The sequence below is a fragment of the Pelodiscus sinensis genome, chromosome 6 (genome assembly GCF_052426305.1).
Source record: "Pelodiscus sinensis isolate ZL-2025 chromosome 6, ASM5242630v1, whole genome shotgun sequence".
Lineage (NCBI taxonomy): Eukaryota > Metazoa > Chordata > Testudines > Trionychidae > Pelodiscus > Pelodiscus sinensis.
In genome coordinates, this window is record NC_143057.1 from 116585009 (window position 1) to 116609707 (window position 24699).

The 24699-nt window shown below is 45.0% G+C and overlaps 1 protein-coding gene across 1 annotated transcript; it reads left to right on the plus strand.

The window, feature by feature from the left end:
- Positions 1–115: 115 nt before the first annotated feature.
- ACAA2 (acetyl-CoA acyltransferase 2) lies at positions 116–24261 on the plus strand. Its single transcript, XM_075932683.2, has 10 exons — positions 116–272; positions 8942–9108; positions 10802–10930; positions 13679–13795; positions 15189–15336; positions 17427–17602; positions 18888–19017; positions 20869–20939; positions 22511–22665; positions 23596–24261. Exons 1-10 carry the CDS (start codon positions 257–259, stop codon positions 23678–23680), a joined length of 1194 nt encoding a protein of 397 aa, XP_075788798.2. The 5' UTR covers positions 116–256; the 3' UTR covers positions 23681–24261.
- Positions 24262–24699: the final 438 nt, after the last annotated feature.

Below are 24699 nucleotides of genomic sequence, written 5' to 3' on the forward strand. Positions count from 1 at the left end.
TCCACCGACCCCCCCTTCCCTGAGCGCCGACGCGCCAAGAAAATGGGGGAGTTTGCTGTGACCATCCCTGAGCTGTTACCTACAGGCACCCCCGCCTGTGGCGCGAGGCCTTGGCTTGAACCACGGGGTCGGTAACGCGGCTCGTGCCGAATGTGCTTTTCCCACTCGGCAGTCCCGTGCGGGGTGGGCGGGGCGAGGACTAAAGGGGAGTCCCGGCCCACGCCCAGGGTGGGCTGTACGCAGGAGAGCCGCAGCCATGGCCCTGCTCCGAGGTAAGGCGCTGACACACTCACCCGGGGCTGAGCCCCCGCTCTCCCCCTGCGGGGAAGACGATCCGGGGGGCTCCTGCCAGCCAGGCCCAGCTCCCTGCTGCCGTCTGGGTTTCTGGCCGCCAAGCCCCGGCCTCCCCCCTGCGACGCGTTATGGGTAGGACCCCCCCCCCCCCAAGCACCCACGAAGTGAAGGGCGGCGAGTGTCTGAAACCTGCAGAGCCGGGGGCGCCTCGCTGCAGCGTGCGGGGCCCGATTCGACCGAGGCTCGCGTTTTGGTTCCTAATTTCAGCCGATACGATTCATGTGCGTTTTTAAGCTTGTTCTGAGGTTTTTATCCGTTTCAGTGGTCGCTGCTGCAGGAAATTACCCGAATGGGACAACACTGACTGATGTGGAGAGTCAAAAAGTTAAAACTTTAGAAGCATTAAAACTTCTACGTCTAGACTGGCATGATTTTCCGGAAATGCTGTTAACGGAAAAGTTTTCTGTTAAAAGCATTTTCGGAACAGAGCGTCTCGATTGGCACGGACGCTTTTCCACAAAAGCAATTTTTGCGGAAAAGCGTCCATGGCCAATCTAGACGCGCTTTTCTGCAAAAAAGCCCCAATCGCCATTTTCGCGATCGGGGCTTTTTTGCAGAAAACAAATCTCAGCTGTCTACACTGGCCCTTTTGCCCGAATGGGAGCAGCATAGTATTTCCGCAAAAAGCACTGATTTCAGACAGTAGGAAGTCAGTGCTTTTGCGGAAATTCAAGCGGCCAGTGTAGGCAGCTGGCAAGTTTTTCCGGAAAAGCGGCTGATTTTCTGGGAAAAACTGGCCAGTCTAGACACAGTCCCAGTGTGTCAACAACACAGCATAGAAAAAAATAAATAGAACTAAGTCAAACACTAATGATTTCTCAATCAGCACTTTTTTCTTACTTTGCTTACTGGTAGGTTTTGATTTTTTTTTTTTAATGATTATTTTCCTCAGATGTTAATTTTAGCATACACACACAAATTATCAGCATTTGTGGGGCAAGGAGAAGGAATCAGATCCTACCAAGGCTAGCAATTGGTTTATATAGTATGACAGTGGATGAAAAACGGAAAACCAACTAAATACTAGCTGCATTTCAGTGGTGAGCTGAGTGATACTAGAATAAGGCACCAAATGCAGTCTAAACTCAAAACTCTGGTCATCTGAAGAAGTGGGCTGTGCCCACGAAAGCTCATGATATCATCTACATGTTTTGAAACAAAAAATAGGACTATGTAGCACTTAAAAGACTAACAAGATGGTTTATTAGGGGATGAGCTTTCGTGGGCCAGACCCACTTCCTCAGATCAAATAGTGGAAGAAAATTGTCACAACCATATACAGGCAGTCCCCGGGTTACGTACAAGATAGGGACTGTAGGTTTGTTCTTAAGTTGAATTTGTATGTAAGTTGGAACTGGTACATATTGTAGGGGAAACACTAGCCAAACATTTCTTCAGAGCTCAGTTTTATTCTCCCACACCTCACTTCCCTCAGTCCTTTATTCTCAAGCTGAGGTGTCTGCTGAAAAAAGCCACTCTGCGTCTCCCTGGTCTGCTGGGGGGGGTGCTAGCTTCGCGTCTCCCTGGTCTGCTGGGGGGGAAGCAGCTAGTGCGGGGTTGCCTCACCCCATTTGTAAGTAGGGATCCGATGTAAGTCGGATCCATGTAACCCGGGGACTGCCTGTATACCAAAGGATACAATTTAAAAAATGAACACATATGAAAAGGACAAATCAAATTTCAGAACAGAAGGGAGATGGGGGGAGGTAAATGTCTGTGAGCTAATGATATCTATCACCTAAATGTAATAGAGTAGTCAATTAACTGGGATGTAATAGAGTAGTTGATTAACTGATAAACAAAAGTTTATAGGTTAATGCTATAAACTACATGTCTTCCCCCTCCCCCAACCAGTGAACTTTTTAGCAAGGCTGTCCAGCAGCCCGACTCTGTTCTAGCTCATGCTGAGTCTGGGACCTACCCTTGCTGTGGCTCTGCATTAAAAATGTATTAGGACAGTGGTCCCCAACCATTTGAGGTTGCCGGGTGCCAGGGGGCGTGGCCATTCTCCGGCGGGCGCCCGGGGGCAGGGCCCCCCCATAGCCGCATTCCCGAGGCCGGCGCTCTCCCCCCAAGCGCCGCGCGCCCGGGGCCGGCGCTCTCCCCCCACGCGCCAGGGGCCGGCGCTCTCCCCCCAAGCGCCGCGCGCCCGGCGCTGGCGCTCGCTCTCTCTCTCCCCCTCTCCCCCAAGCACCGCGCGCCTGGGGGCCGGCGCTCTCCAAGTGCCGCGTGCTCGGCGCACCCTGCAAGTGCCGCATGCCCGGGGCTGGCGCTGGCGCGCCCCCCCCCCCCCCCAAGCACCGCGCGCCCGGGGCCTGCGCTCCACCCATGCGCCGCGTGCCCAGAGCGCGGGTGGCCAATCCGCGGCGCCCCCGGGGCCAGCGCTCACCATGCGCCCGGGGCCGGCTCCGGCACCGCGCATGCGCCCGGGGCCAGGCCAGCCCTGAGCACTTGGCGGGCGCCCACTAATGCCCCCGCGGGCACCATGGCGGGGACCACTGTATTAGGAGCTTGGCAGGCAGCCCTACTCAGTTCTGGTTCACGCTGGGGCAGAGAGCTCAGACACCCTCCCCTCCCCCAGACAGGAACTGCTGCCACCCTGCACTGCTGCCTCTTAATCAGAAGCAGCAGCGCATGGTGACAAGTAGCCAGTCTGCAAGAGGAGCTGGTTTTTAAACTCGCTCCCCTCACAAACTAACTCCTGCCTGGCACCCTGCACTGCTGCCAGCTCCTCCCCCGGAGACTATAGAATAGTATAGAATGGCCAATAAGAATTCATGAGATTACTCGACTATTCAATTAACCGATATTTAACATCGCTAGTAGGGATATTAAATTGCATTTAATCAGCTAATCGATGGAATTTTCCCTAGCCAGAGTAGTCCCTGTATATGACAGGCCCAACCCAAGTCCCAGGGCACTGCTGGAGCAGTCTCTGTCTGTGGCAGAGGGCCATTACAACCCATTCACAGTGTTAGGAGGGGAAGGCCATTCCAGCTCACAGGGGCTGGAGTGTTTCCCTCCTTCCATTCAGTTCCCCTTTATCTGTTAAGCAGTTTAACATTATATTTAACTGGTAACCAATCTAACGTGACTTTTCTTTTCACTGACACAGTACAGGCAGTCCCCGACTTACGCGGATCCGACTTATGTCGGATCTGCACTTACGAACGGGGCTTTCTCGCCCCGGAGGTCGGGGCGAGAAAGCCCCGTTCGTAAGCTGCTCCGGTGCCCCTGGTCTGCCTCAGAAGCCTCAGAAGCGCGGGGAACCGTCTCAGAGGCGCGGGACCCCCCCCGCGGCTGCGGCTTCAGTCCGGGTGCCTGTGGCCTGCTGGGGACGGTCCCCAGCAGACCACAGGCACCCGAACTGAAGCGGCAGCAGCGGCGGTTCCCCGCGCTTCTGAGGCTTTGCTCTGGCAAAGCCTCAGAAGCACGGGAACCCGCCCGGTGCCTCTGGTCTGCTGGAGACGGTCTCCAGCAGACATGGGGCACCGGAGCTGCTCTGCTCCAGGCGTCCCCAAGTCAGCTTCTGCTGAAACTGACCAGCGCTGACTACAGGAAGCCAGAGGCAGAGTTGCTCTGCCCCGGGCTTCCTGGAATCAGCTGCTGATCAGTTTCAGCAGCAGCTGACTTGGGGACGCCTGGGGTTCTTAAGTTGATTCTGTATGTAAGTCAGAACTGGCGGTCAGTTTCAGCAGCGGCTGAATCTGGACGCCAGTTCCGACTTACATACAGATTCAACTTAAGAACAAACCTACAGTCCCTATCTTGTACGTAACCCGGGGACTGCCTGTACTACATTTTTACTCCCCCTCACCCCCACCCCTGCGCTCATCTCTATCTCTGGCTCCAAGGTTTTCTGTTTAATTAACTAGTGTTGGGTCTATTGAATACTATAAGGATTCTCACCCTGGGAAGTTGGGCCATGGTTTCTCTAATCTACTTAGCCTGGAGCATAGAAATCTCAGATAAAATTTTAAATTTCAGTCTGTTTGCAATCAATATATAGCTGGCTGACTGTGTCTAGGAATCTGATCTAAAATGCCTTGTTTTTGTTTTTGTTTTTTTACAACCTTGTTTGTTAAAAGTCATGGAAATAAACCTTTGATTAGCATACAGTTGAAGATGAAAACGAGGGCTTTGCTTAACTAGTCCAAAAAGGCAGTACTCTAATCCATAGTCATGGAAAGTGTTTAGATAAATATATTTTCTATCGTGTGCTCTGGGTCACCAGCCTGAAGCCATTCTGACACCCCTGATAGCCACTCAGCTCTAAAAACCGTGGAACACAATCCTCACATTTTGGCTCTCTATCCCTGGAAAAAAAAGTAACAACAACCAAACTATCCAGTGTACTATATTAGCTCCAGAGCTTGAATTTATCACGAGCAAATATTTTAAACATTAACCATGATTCTATATTAGTTAACCTTTGGAAGAAGATTCATTTAAGGCACAGGTGAATTGTGCTGGCCTCATTTGTTATCACCTTGATGTCCAGAGAAGCAAACTGGGGGAAGAGTGGAGACTTTGGCTATATCGAGACTGTAACGCTTTTCTGGGATACCTCCAGTATCCCGGAAAAGCAATGCTGCATCCAAGGAACATGTCCCCTTTTTCAAAAAAAAATTTCGAAGAAGCGGATGTGCTCTTTCACCATCCCTGTAAACCTTGTTCTATGAGGAAGAAGGGATGTGTCAAAAAACAGGTTTTTCTGAAATTTGGCACTGTGTAGCCACACTACATTTCAGAAAAGCCTCTTTTGCCAGAAAAGCAGAAAAAGATATGCAAATTGTGGTTCTAGACATAGCCTTTGAACAAGATACTTTGTAAGATCTCTACATTCACTAACTCTCTGATCAGTCTCTTTGGTTTTGATGAATTCAGGATTTAGAAAATCGCACTGACCAAAGCTGCCCTTAAAGTCCTACATCATGGTCCCAGACCACCACGGTAGTAAAAATCCCAGCATCCTTTCACTTGCCAATAGCTAAGACAAAGGGTTCTGCTGCTCACTAGGATATTGCCCATGCATTTGATGGTACCCTTTATCTTTTAAATCAGTCTCTCACTAGTAGGTGTTGACTAAATGTTTCGCAGCCTGAACCTCTGTTATTCTTTAAGGTAAAAGCATAACAATTTTGTGTTTCTCAAACTCGAGGTCCAGCCAAAAGGGGGCTTCAAAACTGTTGGGGGGAGGAGGAGGCAGGCTGCGAGAGCGGTGTCTGCTAGCCAGGTGCCCACATCTGAAGGCAGTGCCACTGCCAGCAGCAGCACAGAAATAAGTGTGGCGTGGTGTGGAGGGGTTGTTGCTTTTTAAGAGGGGAGTCAGTTATCACAATCTGAAATATTTTTAAAAGGAGTCACAGCAAAAAAAGTTTGAAAATGTGATTTAACTTAGCTGTTAATAGTAATGAGTGCTCTCAGTTACAAGTATGAGATTGAGTTTAAAAATTCTTTGCTTATTTAGTTATCACTCTTCAGGACAGGAAATGTCTTTTTTCTTATGTGTTTGAGTAGTATTCAGCATCTTGGAGCTCTGCTCTACTTCATGGCTGTGTCTAGACTGCCCAGTTTTTCCGGAAAATCAGCCGCTTTTCTGGAAAAACTTGCCAGCTGTCTACACTGGCCGCTTGAATTTCCGCAAAAGCACTGACTTCCTACTGTAAGAAATCAGTGCTTTTTGTGGAAATACTATGCTGCTCCCATTCGGGCAAAAGTCCCTTTTGCGCAAAACTTTTGCATAAAAGGGCCAGTATAGACAGCTGAGATTTGTGTTCAGCAAAAAAGCCCCGATCGCGAAAATGGCGATTGGGGCTTTTTTGTGGAAAAGCGCCTCTAGATTGGCCACGGACGCTTTTCTGCAAAAAGTGCTTTTGCAGAAAAGCGTCCGTGCCAATCTAGACGCTCTGTTCCGAAAATTCTTTTAACGGAAAACTTTTCCATTAAAAGCATTTCCGGAAAATCATGCCAGTCTAGACGTAGCCCATGAGTTGGCCCCAGGTACAACCAGACTATAAATATTCGTATTTTTATTATGCTTTAGCTTTGTGCTTAGCCAATAGCATCACTGTAGCACAGGTTTTCAGCTGGGAAATGCTGTCCTCCTGAATAACTTGTTTTGCTTGTTCTATTGAGTGGAATCACTCTGTAGGGATGTGATAGTGTAAATATGCAAATGGTTAACTGATGAGCCTGGTAACCTGGAGCCTGTTACCTGCTTCTGTAACAGATAGGAGCCAGTGCTCAGCTTTTAAGAAGACTCCTCTTAAGCACCAGCTCCCTGGGAACCGCCACCTCCCTACCACCCCCTCCATGCAGTGCAGGGAGACAGGCAGAAACAGGTATGTGTGGGGAGCTGGCTTTTAAGCCAGCTTCCCCCACATACTGGCTCCTACAAGCCACCACGACCCTCCACCCCTGCACACTGGTTACAGTTGGAATCCAAACAGTGGATTAGTAATGACACTGAATAAAATTACCAAGATATGTCAAAGTATTACTGCAATCAATCAACTCATACGGTTAATACAACATATAATCAGTTCTTATAAATCCTAACCCCAGGAACCTAAAAACGCAGTTGTCCTTTTGTTCCAAACACCTTATTATAGGAACTTGCATGTGGTTCAAAATTTCAACCAATTCAATTGCTTTTTTACTCAAAACTAAGGTCCCACAAGAAAACTAGGTTAAAGTAAACTCACAAGTATCAGAGGGGTAACCATAATAGTCTGTATTTGCAGACTGTTTGGCTGGAAATGGATGACGAAAGAGGGATCATGTGATGATTACCTGTTGTGTTCCTTTCCTTTGGGTTATCTCGTATTGGCCACTAGTCTGACCCAGTATGGCCGTTCTTATGTTCGTAAACAAAAACAACAAAGAGTCCTGTGGCACCTTAAAAACTAACAGATTTATTTAGGCATGAGCTTTCGTGTGCAAAAAACCACTTTATCAGTTGCAAACTGAAAGTAGAAAGTACAGGCAGTCCCTGGGTTACATGGATCCGACTTGCGTCGCATCCCTACATACAAATGGGGCTTTTCTCGCCGCAGAGGACATGGGCGGTGAGACCGCCGAGACGCGCCGCGGTCCCGCCGCCCGCGTCCTCCGTGGCGAGAAAAGCCATTCCGCGTCTCCCTGGTCTGCTGGGGGGGGCACAGCTAGTGCGTCCCCCACCCCCAGCAGGCCAGGCTTTTCTTGCCGACGCCTGGGGTAGAGCAGCTGGGGCGCTGCCGGTTTGGTCCCGCAGCGCTGCTCCTCGGCGCTACTGGACCTACCCGGCAGCGCCCCAGCTGCTCTGTCCCAGGCATCCTGATTCAGCTGCTGTTGAAACTGATCAGCAGCTGATTCCAGGAAGCCCGGGGCAAAGCAGCTCTGCCCCGGGCTTCCTGTAGTCAGCCGCTGGTCAGTTTCAACAGCGGCTGAATCTGGACGCCAGTTCCAACTTGCATACAAATTCAACTTAAGAACAAACCTACAGTCCCTATCTTGTATGTAACCCGGGGACTGCCTGTAAACTGAGACTCCTTCCTGAAGTTCCTGTATGTTAAACGTCTATCCTGTTTGCTTCCACCAGTTCCCAGGGCAGAATACATTATTTATAATTCAGTAGTAAACAACAGCCTCAGTTCTTGGTCTTGCTGACACTTCTTACTAAACCAGGGAAACAGTCAAATAATTTTAAAAGCAGGACTTGTTTAGGGAATTATTAATGGAATCTTTGCCAACATGAACATTCACCAATGCTCATATGGCACCACTGGTCAGTACTAAAGATGTTAAGTATTGTGTAATCGACTAACCAAATAGTCAATGCATTTTTGCATCGACTATGCGATTAGTCAGTAGGGCAGCACTGCCCCTTTGAAACGCAACCGTGATATGAATATTAATTTGAATTTGTTTGCCTCAGAAACCATGAACTTTGCATGTTGGAATTACTTTAAGTAAAAGTCTTTACAATTAAAAAATGAGATAATTTTAAATAAGTGTGCATAAAGGCTGCCTTTTATGCTCCATGATCTAAACCAGGGGTGGGCAATAATTTTTAAAAGAGGGTCACTTCAGGGGACAGGACACGAGAGACTTTTTATACTCCCTGTACCGAGGCCCTGATTGGCCTGGGTGTGGGGGAGTGGCAGGGTGGTCGTGGGCCAGATCCACCGGCTTGGCGGTGTCTGTGTCTGCTCTATCCTGAATTGTAAAGTACTCAGGTTAGGAAAGGACCATATTTTTCTTTGGTTGAAAAATTACAACATAATACAGTTACGGATAATCTTACTGATTATGTAAGGTGATGTACTGGGTGATGTAATCCAGTGATTCTCAACTTGCGGTTCTTGGATACCTGGCATTTGCACCTCCATTTGAAATTTTGTAAGACATCTGCAGATGAAAAAAAGTTTGAGAATAAGTGTTGTAATCCATCTCTGCACTTTACCTGAAGCATCTCTTTATTTAATATTCATTCATCTTCCTTTTCCTCACTATTGGATATCTCTCTCTCTCTCTCAAAAAAAAAAAGAATTTTCTCCTTGCTCTTCCAAATGTAAACTTATGGATTTTCTGATTTGTGTTCTAGGTGTGTTCATTGTTTCAGCCAAACGAACACCTTTTGGGGCTTTTGGAGGTCTGCTCAAGGATTTCACAGCCACTGACCTGACCGAGTGTGCTGCACGTGCTGCATTGTCTGCTGGCAAAGTCTCCCCTGAGATTATTGACAGTGTCATTGTGGGTAATGTCATGCAGGTGGGTAGAATGGAATAACTTCTGGGAGCTAGCTATTGTTGATAACCTAGGCTACGTCTACATTGCGCGTTCTTGCGCAAGAACGTATGCAAATGAGGTGCGGCGATGAAGATCGCTGCACCTCATTTGCATACTTAAAGAGCCGCCATTTTTGTGCAGGGGGCTTTTGCGCAAGAAGGAGCAGTTTATACTGCTCCTTCTTGCGCAAAAATCCCCTCTTGCACAAGAGCCATTCTGCCGCTTATTTTTAGGCAGAACGGCTCTTGCACAAGAGGGGGGTTTTGCGTAAGAAGAAGCAGTGTAGACTGCTCCTTCTTGCGCAAAAGCCCCTTGCGCAAAAATGGTGGCACGTTAAGTATGGAAATTAGGTGCTGCAATATTCATCGCTGTGCCTCATTTGCATATGTTCTTGCGCAAGAAAGCACAATGTAGACATAGCCCTAATATATTTCTACGTATAAATGCATCTGTTCAAATGGGTGCTGTTGAATGAGCCAAAAATAAATCAAGTGGCCGGTAATATGTATGAAGTATTAATAACAGAGGGCATGTCTACACAGCAAAATTATTTCAAAATAACAACAGTTATTTCAAAATAACTTTCCTAGTGTCTACACAAGCCAACTGGCCACAAGGTAACTTCTGACCTGATACCCTGCCGGAACCAGTTCCAACTGGCCTTAAATGCGATCCAGCATCCAATGAGTGTGGATGCACTATTTCAAAATAGCATAAAGCTATTTCGAAATGCATTTTGTGTGTAGACACGTTATTTCGAAATAACTATTTTGAAATGAGATATTTCGGAATCATGCTGTAGTATAGACATACCCTAAGTGAGTCCTTTTTACATTTAAGGGGCTGACCTTGTTTCCATTAACCTTTTTGGGACAAGGATAATTTAAGCAAGAGAAGCCTGTCTTTCTGTACACTGCTGCCTGATTAAAAAAGAGTTTGTGTTCTCATTGAATTTCAAGCTCCGGGGTAGACTGCTCCTCCAAACAATTCACAACTTTAGAGATAGAACTGAACATTATTTTCTTTTGGTTTTGGTTAATTGACTTTTCCTGGAGACCAAAGAACAGGTTGGGACTTATGATGCCAGAGAACCCTGGAAATTCTATAAAGAAATGCAAAATAACTATAATATCTTATAGATATCACCAGAGAAGTTAGTAACCTGGATGGGTGGATGAAACTGAACAAACAAGTCCTTGCCCCCAAAGAATTTTCCATCTCAAGGCATAATTCCTTAGGATATGTCTACACTTGCCCCCTACTTCAAAGTACAGAGGCAAATGAAGCATACCGAAGTTGCAAATCAATCCCAGGATTTAAATATCCCGCGCTTGATTTGCATGTTCCCGGCCAGTCGCCATTTTAGAAATTCACTAGCCTGGAGTCCAATTTAAAGCACTAACTCGAATTAGCTGGTATTCCTCCTGCAATGAGGACCCCTTAAACATAAAGGGTCTCTTTGAAATACATTTGGACACTTGTCTTCATGGGATTTGAGAAATGTCTTCCGAAGTAACAATATAAATGCTTCCTGTGGCTTCTAATTGAGAAGGAAACATGTCCTCCAGAACTAACATTTACCTGAGGTATTTGATATCCTATTCTGAGCTGGTCAAAACAGTTGTTTTCAACTAAATTAGCTGATATCAAATGCTGCTCTTTGTTGACTTTACAGAGCTCTTCAGATGCTATTTATATAGCAAGGCATGTTGGTTTGCGTGTGGGAATTCCTATCCCAGTTCCAGCCCTTACTGTCAACAGGCTCTGTGGTTCTGGTTTCCAGTCCATCGCCAATGGATGTCAGGTACAATACTTGTTCTCTATGAAGAACACTGTGGTGCTGTTCAGTTAATTATCTCTTGTGAGCATCCAAAAACCTACATCTTAAAGAGGAATTTGAAAGTGCATTTGTAGTAAATGTTGGAGTGTCTTGCAGCTGAATATCAACTCTGTTTGCTGAACTTTCCATATTTATAGGGATTTCCCATTGAATCATAGGGTTGGAAAAGACCTCATCAAGTCCGACCCCCTGCTATAAGCAGGACCAGTCCCAACTAAATTATCCCAGTCAGGGTTTAGTTGGGACTTTAAAACCTCTAGGATGGAGATTGCACTATCTCCCTAGGTAACCCATTCTAGTGCTTCTCCACAGTCCTAGTGAAATCGTTTTTCCTAATATCCTACCTACACTTCCTCCATTGTAACTTGAGACCTTGCTTCTTGTTCTGAGAACAGGCTCTCTCCATCCTCTTTGGAACCCCCCTTCAGGTAGTTGAAGGCTGCTTTCAAATCCCCTCACTCTTTTCTTCTGTAGACTAAATAAGACCAGATCCTTCAAGCTCCTCATAAGTCATGTGCTCCTGTCCCCTAATCTTTGCCCTCTCCTGGACTTTCTCCAATGTGTCCACATCCTTTCTGTAATGGGGGGCTCAGAATTGGATATAATACTCGAGATGTGGCCTCATCTGTACTGAAAAAAGATGAATAATCTCTTCCCTAAATTTGCTGGCAGTGTGCCCACAAATGCACCCCAATATGTTCTGAATGCTGATCTTGCATACAAGAGTTCAACCTTCTAAAAACATTCATGTAATTAGTGTAAAAATTAATTAGGGCTAATTTGTTAGGACAAAAAAGGTACAACTTTTTTAAAAAAATAAGGATACTTAAAAACCGATGGGCATGGCCATCTGACAGATGCTCATGGGACTCAGGCTGCTGTGCTGTAAAGTTGGTGTGTAGACATTCAGGCTTGGACTGAAGCCCAAGTTCCAGGATCTCAGGAGGGTGGGAAGATCTCAGAGTCTGGACTCCATCCAAGGCCAAACATCTGCATTGCAATTTTTACCCTTATGAGCCTGAATCAGTTGATGCAGTCTGCCTGTGGCCATGACAGTCTCTTACTTCAGTGTAGACATACTTTCAGTAAAGCTTCGCTGTGCTGCAGATGCACTCTGTTCTTTTCATTGTGGAGCCTTATCCTGCACCACTTGCAATATGCCTGGGGAAGTGCAGCTGGAGTGCTGCGGGTTGGTCCACAGTGCCGCAGCACCAAGGGGCGGCGTTACGGGACCAACCCGGCAGCACTCCAGCTGCTCTGCCCCAGGCGTCCCCGATTCAGCCGCTGCTGAAACTGACCAGTGGCTGATTCCAGGAAGCCTGAGGCAGAGCAGCTCTGCCCCAGGCTTCCTGGAGTCAGCTGCTGATCAGTTTCAGCAGCGGCTGACTTGGGGATGCCTGGGGCAGAGCAGCTGGGGTGCTGCCAGGTTGGTCCGCAGTGCTGCAGCACCGAGGGGTGGCGCTACGGGACCAACCTGGCAACACCCCAGCTGCTCTGTCCCAGGCGTCCCCAAGAGCAGCTGGGGTGGTGCCGGGTTGGTCTCGCAGCGCCGAGGGGCGGCGCTACCGGACCAAACTGGCAGCACGCCAGCTGCTCTGCCCCAGGCATCCCCGATTCAGCCGCTCCTGAAACTGACCAGCAGGGGCTGAATCCGGGACACCTGGGGCACAGCAGGACTATCGGAAGGGGGGGCTATGAGAGGTCTCGGGTGGCATCCCCCCCACCCCACCCCAGGCCCCTCGTAGCCCCCCCTTCCGATAGTCAAGCATATCTGATAATCCAGCACCCCCTGGGTCCTAAAGGTGCCGAATTATTGGAAGTTTACTTAATATGATTGCTCAGATTTGCACAAAGGTGCTGCACAATTTAAAATACAATCCCAGTAATGCACTTTTTTGATGTTGAGCTAATAATAGTCTATACTGAATTTATATGAAAATAGTTTCAACTCTGACTGCTCACTATGTAATACAGTAGAACCAAAGTCATGAATACCTCAGGAATGAAGGTTGTTTGTAACTGAAATGTTCTTAACTTGAACCATCAGAAAGTTTTGTTTGTTCTTTAAAAAGTTTGTGGATGAACATTGACTTAATACAGCTTTGAAACATTGCTGTGCAGAAGAAAAAATGCTGCTTTTTAACCATCTTAATTTTTAATGAAAAAAGCACTGTTTCCCTACCTTGTCAATTTTTTTTTTTTAATATTTCCTCTTTTTGAGTAGTTTACATTTAATAGAATATGAGGCCTGGCTTTACTTGTTTTATTTTTCTAGAAGTACTGCATGCCCAGTTTTCCAACTGCTCTAACTGAAGTTAGTGGCACTGCAAAGTGCTCAGCATCTCTGAAAAATTATGTCCAGTATATTTAAAGCTAAGCATCCAAACTGGGGGGGCTACTTCTGAAAAATTTGGCTTTGATCTTTCTCTTTCCCTCCTTCTCACTTGATCTCTCTCTCTGTGTTATGCCCTCCTTTCAATAAAATTGTTGTAATACTATTTCCCTGACTGGAGAGTTGTGTCATTTTGTTAGTCTGTTAATTGTTTGAAAATTCTTGCCAGAAAATCAGTGCAGTATAAGCATGAATTATTTCTTAAGTTCTGCACCTAATTTGCTAATTGGCAAGGTATGTTACTGAAGCAATTGCTATCGTCTGACAAAGAAAATAAAATACCCTAAAACCTATACATGGTGCATCTATTTTTTAAATAGGAAATTTGCCTTAACGACTCAGAAGTGGTTCTTTGTGGTGGATCAGAAAGCATGAGCCAGGCGCCGTACATCGTCCGAAATATTCGATTTGGAACCAAATTGGGAACAGATATCAAGGTATGATCATGTGATTTTTGTTTTAATTAGGCCTCGTTTACAGAGCAGTTGAAAACAATGGACCATAGACAATGGTAACCAAAATTAATGTAGATTAGCTTGTAACCAAAATTAATGTGGATTAGCTTCATAGGGGTAGCTGAGTTAGTCTGTAATTTAAAAAAAACAATGAATAGTCTTACAGGCACCTTAAAGACTAACAAAACATGTAAATGGTATCATGAGCTTTTGTGGACACAACCCACTTCTTCAGATGAATAGAGTTATTAAAGGTCAGGTTTCTAAATAAATAGGAGATTGGGGGGGATAGAAGGAGGGGAAAGGGGGAAAAATTGACTATTTCTTCCCCCTTTTTTTACTTCTTCCCCTTCCCCCCTTCCATCCCTTCTTCTGAAGAAAATAGGGTCATATAGCTGTAACTGACAGTATAATTTGGAGATAATGGAGCTATACATATAGAATTAGAGATACAGTTTGATTCACAGAACCTTTATTATTAGTGTTTTGGACTGGGAGAGATCCATCTGAACTGTCAGAGTTTGTTATCGCTGCAAAGTTAACTTAGGGGCAACACCAGTGTTAAAACCTAGGTTGATTTCCTCCTTCTACACAGACCATTAATTCCAGTATGGTGGAGCTTTTAACTCAAATTGTCTGGCCCAAGAGGAGGAATAAACTTAGACTACATCCAGCCTACAGATTGGTCGTGTTAGCAGCATTCACTTGAGTTTAACACCACTCAGGTCTTCCATTGCATTCCCACAATCCCTCCATAAGTCCAGAAAGGACAGATGTTTTCTCCCAGGCTTTTCTGGTAAAGAATTCTTAGAGTAGCATAGATTCGTTCAGCCCTAAAACCCATTAGAGGTGTTCCCAGAAGTCTTAAAGGCACACATGAGTGAGAGCCACAATAGAGTGAATGCAGCAACCGAAGTATTGTTTTATAGGGTGATGTTTTTTTTCTTACTCCAGAGATGACACCGGTGTGTAGATAACTCTGCAGTGAAGATATATCTGCTGAGCCCTGGCTGAGAATTTAAAGACTGGCAGTGCACTTACATACATTTGATTTGGAAATTGTTGAAAGACAAACACCACAATTTTTTCCAAATCAATTTTGATGGTAGAACTGTACTTTTTGCTTTGTGGCATTGTTGATTTCACCAGTTTCTTTTGTGTACATTGTCACAGTTCTTTAGTTTTGTAGTCCATTCCACAGAAGTAGTTTTCATACTTATCACTTTTTACCTGCTTCAGATAGTTTTAAAATAGAATTAGATACCAAGATATTTTTAATGTTAACTTCTAAAGCACTGGTGACTATCTTGTTAAGGTACTAATACTGTAATATTGATTCTGTATAAGACTTTCTGTTTAATAATGTTTCTGGCAGATGGAGGACTCTTTATGGGCAGGGCTAACAGACCAACACATTAATACTCCAATGGCAATTACTGCTGAAAATCTGGCTGCACAGTATAACATTACAAGAGAGGACTGTGACCGATATGCAATGAAAACACAGCAGAGATGGAAAGTTGGTCAGTAACTTTTGAGAATTGAAGGTTAACATGAGTGCTCAGTCCTCTACACTCTCCTGAATCCCAGAGCAACGTTCCTTCCCAGAGCCTGAACTCCCCTGCCCTGGGTTAGAACCCCCTCCTGCACCTCAACCTTCTCCCAGAGCCCACACACCAACCCCCAGCGTTGAGCCCCATACCCTTTGGACTCACTCCAGAGCCCCTTTCTGCACCCTGAAGCCATCATTTCTGAATATTTCGATTCACCTAATTCAAGTACCAGCTTTGCCCCTCACCCTGCCTGCTCCGTGCCACATGGGCTGGCGGTTAACCCTTTCCCCCACACGCCACCCCACCCTCCCAACAGACTCAGCACAGCTCAAGTCGAGGGTCTAATTTCCCCCACCTCCACCCCCTGAGGCGTCACAAAGGGGCACCCCAGCAGCGTCCGGAGCAGCTGCCAACCCATTGGTGCTGTTTCCTTTCTGGTTAGACTGCCTGTTCATGTGAGGGGGCAGGGTGTGTGTAGGGAGGAAGAGGGATAGGGTGTATGTGGGGATGGGCGGTGCAGTAATGGGGGATGGTGGGGTGAATGGGATATAGAAATGGAGACAAGAAGAGGGGCAGTGTGGGGGTGCGGAGGGGGAGGGATTAAGGAGGATGGGTAAGTGGGAATGGAGAGGGATGGAAGGAGGGGGATGGTCAGTGTGACTAGGGGGAGAGGTAAGGGAGGATGGTGGGTGTAGGAATGAAGGATGGGGGTGGGGAAGGGATGAAAGGAGACGGATGGGCTGTGGGCCATGGGCCATGGAGGTCCCCTCCCCACAGTAGTACACATGCTTCCCCACAAGCCAAATCCGGTGCGAAGCCTCGGGGTTTCCTCCTTTCCAAGCTCCTCTGCAGGAAGCCGGTGCTGGCACTGTAATCTTGCAGAGGGTGGGGGTGTTCAAGAGTGGAGCACCAGGCAGGCAGAGGCCAGAGCATACGCTAGACGGAGGAAACAGTTCCCTGCTGGGTCCCAGAGTGTCAGGGCCCTTAAGCACAGCGACGAGCTGCTGCCACCACTTCTGCTGCCCCAGCGGCCAGAGAGGGGCCGAGCGACTGGAGCTGCACGAGGAAGGAGGGTGGAGAGGTTGGGGGGCAAGAGGCCAGGTGGTGGATCCAAGAGGCCAAGGATGGCATAACTGCCAGCTCTGCCTTCCCCAGTGGGGGCTGGGGCAGCCTGAGAGTCCAGTGACCTGCCTACTGCCGGAGACGGGGGTTAGCGAGCGTAGTGAGCAGGGGACGCAGCTCCCTAATATTCTTTAAAATCAAGTAGTCCTGTGGCATTCAAACTGATGTTGGCTGGGAGTTTTTGCCTCTTTCACGATGTGCTGGGATCCACGGTTGCCTGGAAATGCGTGTGCATGCGCCCGTGCGCACACACTCAGCAAGTGTCCTGGTTTTGCAAGCTTGGTTGGACTCTGCTGGGCCCAGTGGTGGCATCAGTTTTGCAGGAGAAAATGAAATTTTGCTCAGAAAGTTAATTCTGCATGGAGCAGAATTCCCTCAGAAGTCAGAGAGACAGTATTTTTAGGATTAACTCAGACAAAACAATTTGAGATCTTCCTCAGATGTAAGCGTATTAGATGGTGATGATGTAAATTGGCACTGCTTTACACCAGCTGATGATCTGGCCCAAGATGTTTCTCCCCTTTTGTCTCAGTAACTAACTGTGCAACGTTCTAACTGTCTGACAAGCTACACAGATGTAGAACAAAGAGCAGGACAGAATGTTCATTGGAGAAACAAATCCTATTGCACATCCACTCAATGCTGTTATGAATCTAATAGCAAACTTCAGAATCACAATTTAAGCCTGAAACACTCAAAGTTAATACTGGGTGAGTATTCTGGGTAAAAAACTCCTTAAAACTGTTTGCGTTTCTTTGCCAAATCTTTAAAAGTCAGTTTAGATGGAATAAAAAGTCTGAAAAAGCCAACTATAAATTCCTTCATAGAAAAAGCATAAAGTTGATTAAAAATTAAAGTACACGTTTCCCTGCACTGATCAGTCAGTCATCAGCTGCTGTGTGTTTATAATTCTTGTCATTTCCTTTCTGCTACTCTAGCTCAAGATGCCGGTTACTTTAATGCTGAGATGGCACCAGTTGAAGTGAAAACAAAGAAAGGGAAGCAGCCGATGGAACAGGATGAGCATCCTAGACCCCAAGCCACCCTAGAACAGCTGGGAAAGCTCCCTCCTGTCTTCAAGAAAGATGGGACTGTCACTGCTGGAAATGCTTCGGTGAGCTCGTGGACTATTAAAAATTAGAATTTTTATCTGAGAAGGGTTCTATGTAGAATAGATGACAAGAATTCTCCTAGGCTTTCTTCACCATACTTCTCATTAGCAGAGATACTGGACTACCAAGCGTGGCTTCTGCAAAAAAGAATTCTGATTCTGAAACTCAAATTGCTGTATATAGTTTGGGCCTGGGTGTCTTTGAAGGTTCCTATGTTGCGAGGGTGGCATGTTGACAGTTGTCTTCTCTATCCTAGAAATTCAGTGCAGTGAGTAACCACTGCAACCAGCATTATGCTTGTACCATCACCCTTAACAAGACATCCACATTTTCTCATCTGCCTTGAGCCAGTATAACTGTGGATTTCACTTTGCTCTGAGGCCATGTCTACATTACGTGGAAGATAGACATTGCCATGGTCGATCTTCTGGGGTTTCATTTAGCGAGTCCAGTGAAGACCCACTAATTCAAACCGAGAGGGCACCCCCATCAACACCGATACTCCGGCTCCTCACAAGGATAAGGGCAGCCTATGGGAGCTTTTGCTTCCGTCTACTTCCCTTTGTGCAGACAGTGATTTAAAATATGTCAACTCCAGCTACATAATTAATGCAGATGGAGTTGTGTATCTTAAGTCGACATTCCTTTTAGTGTAGACCAGGGCTGATAGTGTGGAACTAGCTGCTGTTCTCTTTTTTATGGACAATGAACATTTTAAATGTACTAGGAATTATGGGTTAGATCTCTGGCTTCAACTGAGCTGTGCTTTGTGGAGGAGCCTAATCATTGGGTCATCTGTGGGCCAAACCAAGTGCTGGTGTAACTTAGAGTAGCCTATAGGCTTGACAGCCATCTCTGAATGTTAAGTTTTATAGACTAGCAGTTTGTTTTGTTTTTAAGGCCAAAGAGACACATGCAATCAGGTAGTCTAGTCTCCTGCATAACAGACAGCACAGCTGGAAAACATAGTACAAGCATTTGTAAAGTAATGCGCATGCCTAACAGCCCAAGTTTCTGAAATAGATAGTAATGGGCAGAGAATCTATTTTATTTTCTTTAAGACACTGAATTCTATAAAATTCATGTGTCTAGTATCCAATTTCAAATGCTACAAAGTAAGAAAAGAATCTGACTAGAACAAATTGACCTTTAGGAATAGACTTGTGTATTAGATGTGTGTAATAAACAATTGCTGTCTAGTTCCTCTTACATGAGAATCTGTGACATAAAACAATTGCACAATTAGTACACTGGGAATGTATGTTTGTTTTTCTTTTGTATTGCAAGGGAGTATGTGATGGAGCAGGAGCACTTATCATTGCCAGTGAAGCAGCACTTAAAAAGCACAGCCTCACTCCTCTGGCTAGAATAGTATCCTATCACGTGTCTGGGTGTGACCCCAACATTATGGGCATTGGTAAGTTGCTGTAAAGCAAATCTCTTGGTAGCATGAAACAATATGAAAGTATCCTTGTGTTGTGTGTTTTGTGGGGGCCAAGTGTTGAGCCTGATGGCAATGGAGAAACAAGTTCCTTTTATAGAGGAGACTGCTGTCAAATCTATAACTGACTGCAGAGTGGCACAGGTGTCTGTGTCTTAAAGGTGACACCAGTCCACATATTGCAGTGTTGGGCCTTGAATATTAGGGGATAAGAGGAGCTCTCGGAAAAAATGGGATTCTCTTTTTGGAGCTCCAGCTCAAAAAAATGACACACAAAATATTTTAGTTAGGGATGGAATCGGTTAACCGGCAGCCCACCCAGGCTGGAGCAGCCCCTGCCCATTGCAGGTGAGGATCTGCTCTGGGGGCCACTGCACCACAGGTGGGGAGGGCACTCTAGCCTGGCTGAGCAGCTCCCTGCATGGTGGGCCCGGCCTGGCCATGGCCGTAGCTGCGATGTGTTAGGCCTGGCCCAAGCAGTCTCCTTGCCTGCGGGAGGGCAGGGGGTCACTCCAGCCCAACTAGCGCGCCCCCCCCCCCCCGTCTGCAGGATCCCAGTTAAGCAGTTAAATGTAATGGTTTAATCACTTAACTGGGATTTCACATCCCTAATTTCAGTATGTTGGGGAAGAATCCCGCAGATTCTGTTGTCCTACAGTACTGTCTGCCCTGCTTTTCCCAGGCTAGTGTTCAGTGACTCAGGTAAATAGAACTTCTCCCAGTTCTCCTGGCAGCCTATTTGGCAGCTAGCTAATATATTGCTCGAGATGTTTAACGTCATATCCCATGCTTGGTTTCATCCCAGTTTTCCATTAGAGAACTAAAAATTGTTTCCCTTCCTTGGCACTCACTTTGTCTATTACCAGGTGTGTGGTGATATTTCCAACACTCCTACACACACATGCACATGCAAAATCCTCACTTAAGCCCTGGTCCAAAGCCCGTATCTTTCCATTGACTTAGGGCTTTGAATCTGGAACTTCATTGAGTTTATTCTCAGGGTACGTCTTTGGTTTTTATTTTGTTTAATATTTTATAGAAATATTACAAATATTTACTACAAAAATTAAACAATTGAAAATAGATACAAAAATTAACTTTATTTCTTGGTAAATAATTGGGTTAATATTGGGTTAATACTGAGGGATGGGCAGACATAAAAATAAATAGATAACTATTAATATTGAAAATGAGTTGTTTAACAGGGCATACACGCATGTATGCACATGTCTTCATGTGTGTATGTTCCATTACATTTCCTTACTCTAACAGCCTTGTGTTTATGTTAATAATTTACTCTAACACAGCGTATTGGACTTTCTAAAGATAATCAGTGTTTTCATACTGTTGATGGTCCAAAATTCAAGTGAAAACTGATAAATAACAACTTTTGTAAAAACTGGGAATATTTTTGTTAAAAATTGGTAAAAACCAAAACCAAAGAGCCTTAGTTATTCTTTACTTAGCTCTCTCCAACCCTTTATTCATTTTGTTGCTTTTCATATTTGAGTTGTTAACATCTTTCCTAGTTAAAGTCCTTAAGCTATTCCAGGGGAGATCATGTCAGTTTTCTATAAAAAAATAATTTGTCTCTCTAATCTGATACCCCTTCACATTACAGGCTCCTATCCAATTTGCTTTTCACCACTAATCTAAACTCTGCCTTAGCACTTATGTTTTTCAAGTATCTCACTAGATATTTCTAATTTAATTTAATTTTTCCCCATGTATTGGTTTAGATTAGGTTGTAGCTGAGTTTCATTAGAAGTGTGGTGCTTATTGTAAGACTCTTCAACTACTCACTGTGTCTATTTAACTTTGAAATAGGCCCCGTGCCTGCCATTACTGAGGCCTTGAAGAAAGCAGGACTCTCCCTGAAAGACATGGATTTGGTAGAGGTAAGTAGAGCAGCATGAACAATAAGGTTGTCTCTAATTAGGAGCATATGTTAATAATCTATATGGTATGTTTTAATCTAGAATTATGGTTCTCAAATTTTTAGCAACCTGAGGAACTCCATTTTCATTTAATTTTGTTCATGGACCCCTCAAGGCCCAGCCTCTTTTCTGAGGCCCCACTCTACCCCGCATTCACTTAATTCCCTCCTCCCTCCATCACTCGCTGTTTCACACCCTCACTTAATTTCACCAAACTGGGAGTAAGGGGGGGGGGGGTGCAGGATGTAGCTGGAGGTGCAGGCTCTGGGGTGAGGATGGGGTGAGGGGTTTTGAGGTTCAGAAGGAGACTCCAGGCTAGAACAGGGAGGTAGGGTGTATGTGTGTAAGGGGGCAGCTCTGGCTGGTGGTGCAGGTTCTCGAGTGGGATCAGAAATAGGGGGTTTGGCTGTAGGAGAAGGCTCTGGGTTGGGGCACTGGGTTGGGGTGTAGAGAGCCTACCTGCATCTACAGGCTACAGAGACCTGGTGGCCACTTCCAAGAGCCACATGGAGCCAGAACAGATAGGGAGCCTGCCTTAGTCCAGGCCCCTGCTGTGTCAACGACTGGAATTACCATGGTCCCTTTTCCACTCCTACTCCCTGGCGTACAAGAGGCACTAAGAGGGAGTGGTAGGAGTTGATCAGCACAGCTGGCAGATCTCTGGAGTACCCTCACAGTCTCCCAGCAGACCACAGTATGAGAAATACTGATATAAAAGAGTCTCCTCTGCTGTATGAGGGACTGAAAGAAAGCCTAGAATGTGGCTGCAGCAGTGATAACTATTGTCATTTAACTAAGGTTCTTTCGGTGCATCTGCAAAACTCCTGTTTTCAGGGGCTTAAAACTCCTTTATTTTAAAAAAATGCCCTGTACTCTGTATCTTGTCTAGGAGGGGCATGCTCTCCTAGGCCGCAGACACTCTTAAAATGCTGAATTTTAAATACAGCCCCAGCAGTGTTACCTAAAAGCTTAGTGCTTGTGCAGCCACCCAAGAGAAATTCAAATGCTGCCCAGCTGATTAGCAGAGCGCCCACAGCACCCACACACAGCAGCATATGTTTCTGTTGATGGTGCATATCCGCACGTGTTGGTGCACATAACACAATTTATTCTGCACATTGATGGAAGAAATTAGAGGGAACACTGAGCCCCAGTCAGTAGTGACTAAAGGCTGACTGATAGCTGTTTAGTGCAATGTGGGAAATGTTTTAGTGACCTTGGTCCAATCCTAAAAGGCAGATGTCCATATTCCTGCTGGCTTTTTTTTTTAAGTTTAAAAGAGAAGCTTTGGATTAATTGGTCTTTGAAGACTGACCTGTCCATTTCTTCACTAGAAATGGTTTGAGCAAGTCTGATTTGAGCTCTCTTGATGGAGCAGCTTGGAGAATCTGACACTGCTGTTTTCTCATAGACCTGTGCTCCATGTTCTATTGAAAAAAAATCTTGAACTTACAGTTGGAAAGAGAATCTTAAAAATGTAAATTCTGATGGAAAATTGAATGTCTACATTTTGATTGTTTCTGTGCTTTAAGGTCAATGAGGCTTTTGCTGCTCAGTATTTGTCAGTTGAAAAAGTTTTGGGTCTAGACCCTGAAAAAACCAACGTCAGTGGAGGTGCCATTGCTCTAGGTCATCCTTTGGGAGCATCAGGATCAAGGATCACTGCTCATCTGGTTCATGAGTTAAGGTGTGTGTGTAGCTGAAGCTTTTGATGAAATGCGTAACACTGTTGTATTTGCATCAGCTTTTCAAGGGGGTTGTAGAAGCACACTATACAGCTGTAAAATCATCTTTCTCTCCTGCCATTCAACACCCTTTTGGAATTCCTTCACTGGTTTCATTTCTCTCATTGCATCACTTCAGTGCCCAGGTCCTCCAACTCCACTCTCGTTCCCTCCTATTTTATTCCAATCCTCCCTACTCCTTTTTGGTCTGATCCTAAATCCACAGAGATTAATACAGAAACTCTCTTCACTTCAGTGGGCTTTGGATGAGACTGTTTATTTCTCACTTTTTTCTCTCTATCTTGTACCTTCCAACTCCTCTTTCCCCCTCAAAAAAGTCTGGAAAACTCCCTCTGCTTGTTCCTCCTCTGCCTTCCCTCTCCTTCAATACAAGATCAGTGGAAGTAAATTTTGTCTCTTTAAGAGTGATCTTTTTTACACTCTTAACATAAATAATTTCCTCATAGTTTTGAGTGTCCAGGACAGAGACCAGGTCTTTCTGTTTTTATTCATACTTCTGCAATGCTTTATCAATGTTCAGTAATAAAACAAACCTCAGCTAATGTTCACCTCATAGAACAACACTATAATGCTTTTAGAAACTGAATTAGATATAAAATCATGTTCCATTCAGGCCACTTAAGCTGCATTGAAACCTGAGACACAGCGGGGAAGCGATTTCAAATTACTTTCTTTATTGGTGTTCTGAACTCCAAGGAACAACTCCAGTGTCAAACTGTATATATAAATGTATAATATTGATATAATATATTCCAAAACACCCTCTCTTTAGTTGTGCATGAAACTTTTGAGAATCAAAATCCATTAGGGAAAAATACTTACTTTTAAATTAAATCAGGGAGACAATTTCTGTTTTCGTTGTTTCTATATAGGCGTCGTGGAGGCAAATATGCAGTCGGGTCAGCTTGCATTGGAGGTGGACAAGGTATTGCTCTTGTCATTGAGAACACAGTGTAAGAGAATTGGAGAATTCAATGTCCAACAACTAACACTGACTGTTACATGCTCACCAAATAAAAGAATAATGAAAGGTAATACCTTCATCTGGTGAATATGCTGAATGAAGGAAAGGCTGTAAAGTCTGATTGCTGAACAAAATAACTTGATTGATTTTTATGATGTCCTTGTAATTATACTAAATGTAAAACCACTATAACTTCAATCTTCTGACATTTCTTCAGATTCTTTCCAATTTAATAAAATTTGTGTCTCCTTGGCCCTTAACTCTTCAGGAAATTATGTCTGACTATCAAATATCTACCAAACTTTCCTTATGCCAAGAATGCCAAAGCCATACCAAATACGGGCTTTGATCTTTTTTTAAACAGTTCTTTTGTCTAAAATAAACTTCTTTGAAGATCTGTGCTCCTTTTGCATTGCCTGAAAATGTAGTTGTCTTCATACTATTGAAGATTGTTTCTATGAAAAGCATGTCTTGCAGAATTCTGTGTGCCTTTTTGTATTTGCCATATTGAAAAAACTAAGAGAAAACTGTGAAATCTCAACTGTGCCTCACAATAAAAATGATATTGACTTTGTCCTATTGATTTTTTGTTCAAGAAAGGTGTAATAAGTTTAGATAACTTATTTGGGTCATAATATTGCCTGTATCCTTCAGTGTGCTCAGCATTTTAAAAGTCGAGCTGTTATCTGAGATGTTAGTTCCCCATCTGAAATACAGTGATGGGAAACAACTGGTAACTCTAGTAGAGATCTGAATCTTCACTGGCAATTGATGTACTGCTATAAATCTTTCAACAGGAATTTTCTGTGCACAGCTATGGTGTCATATACATTACAATGGCCTATGGTTTAATTTTCCCCTCTAAGACTGTCTCTCTGTCATGAGTTGTTTAGGGAGAGCAGTTGAGGTAACTGACTTCCTCTGTTGCAAATGCTGCTCTAGATGCATCAGCAGGAAGTAGTACAGTAGCCAACACCAGAACCTTTACCTCTTTCCCCTTGCCAGAGCACAT

Bases quoted from the DNA above. Each gene is read 5' to 3' on its own strand.
- ACAA2 (XM_075932683.2), top strand. The intron at 19,018-20,868 runs GTAAGTTGCTGT...ACTTTGAAATAG, and splicing joins CCCCAACATTATGGGCATTG to GCCCCGTGCCTGCCATTACT. The intron at 22,666-23,595 runs GTGTGTGTGTAG...GTTTCTATATAG, and splicing joins CATCTGGTTCATGAGTTAAG to GCGTCGTGGAGGCAAATATG.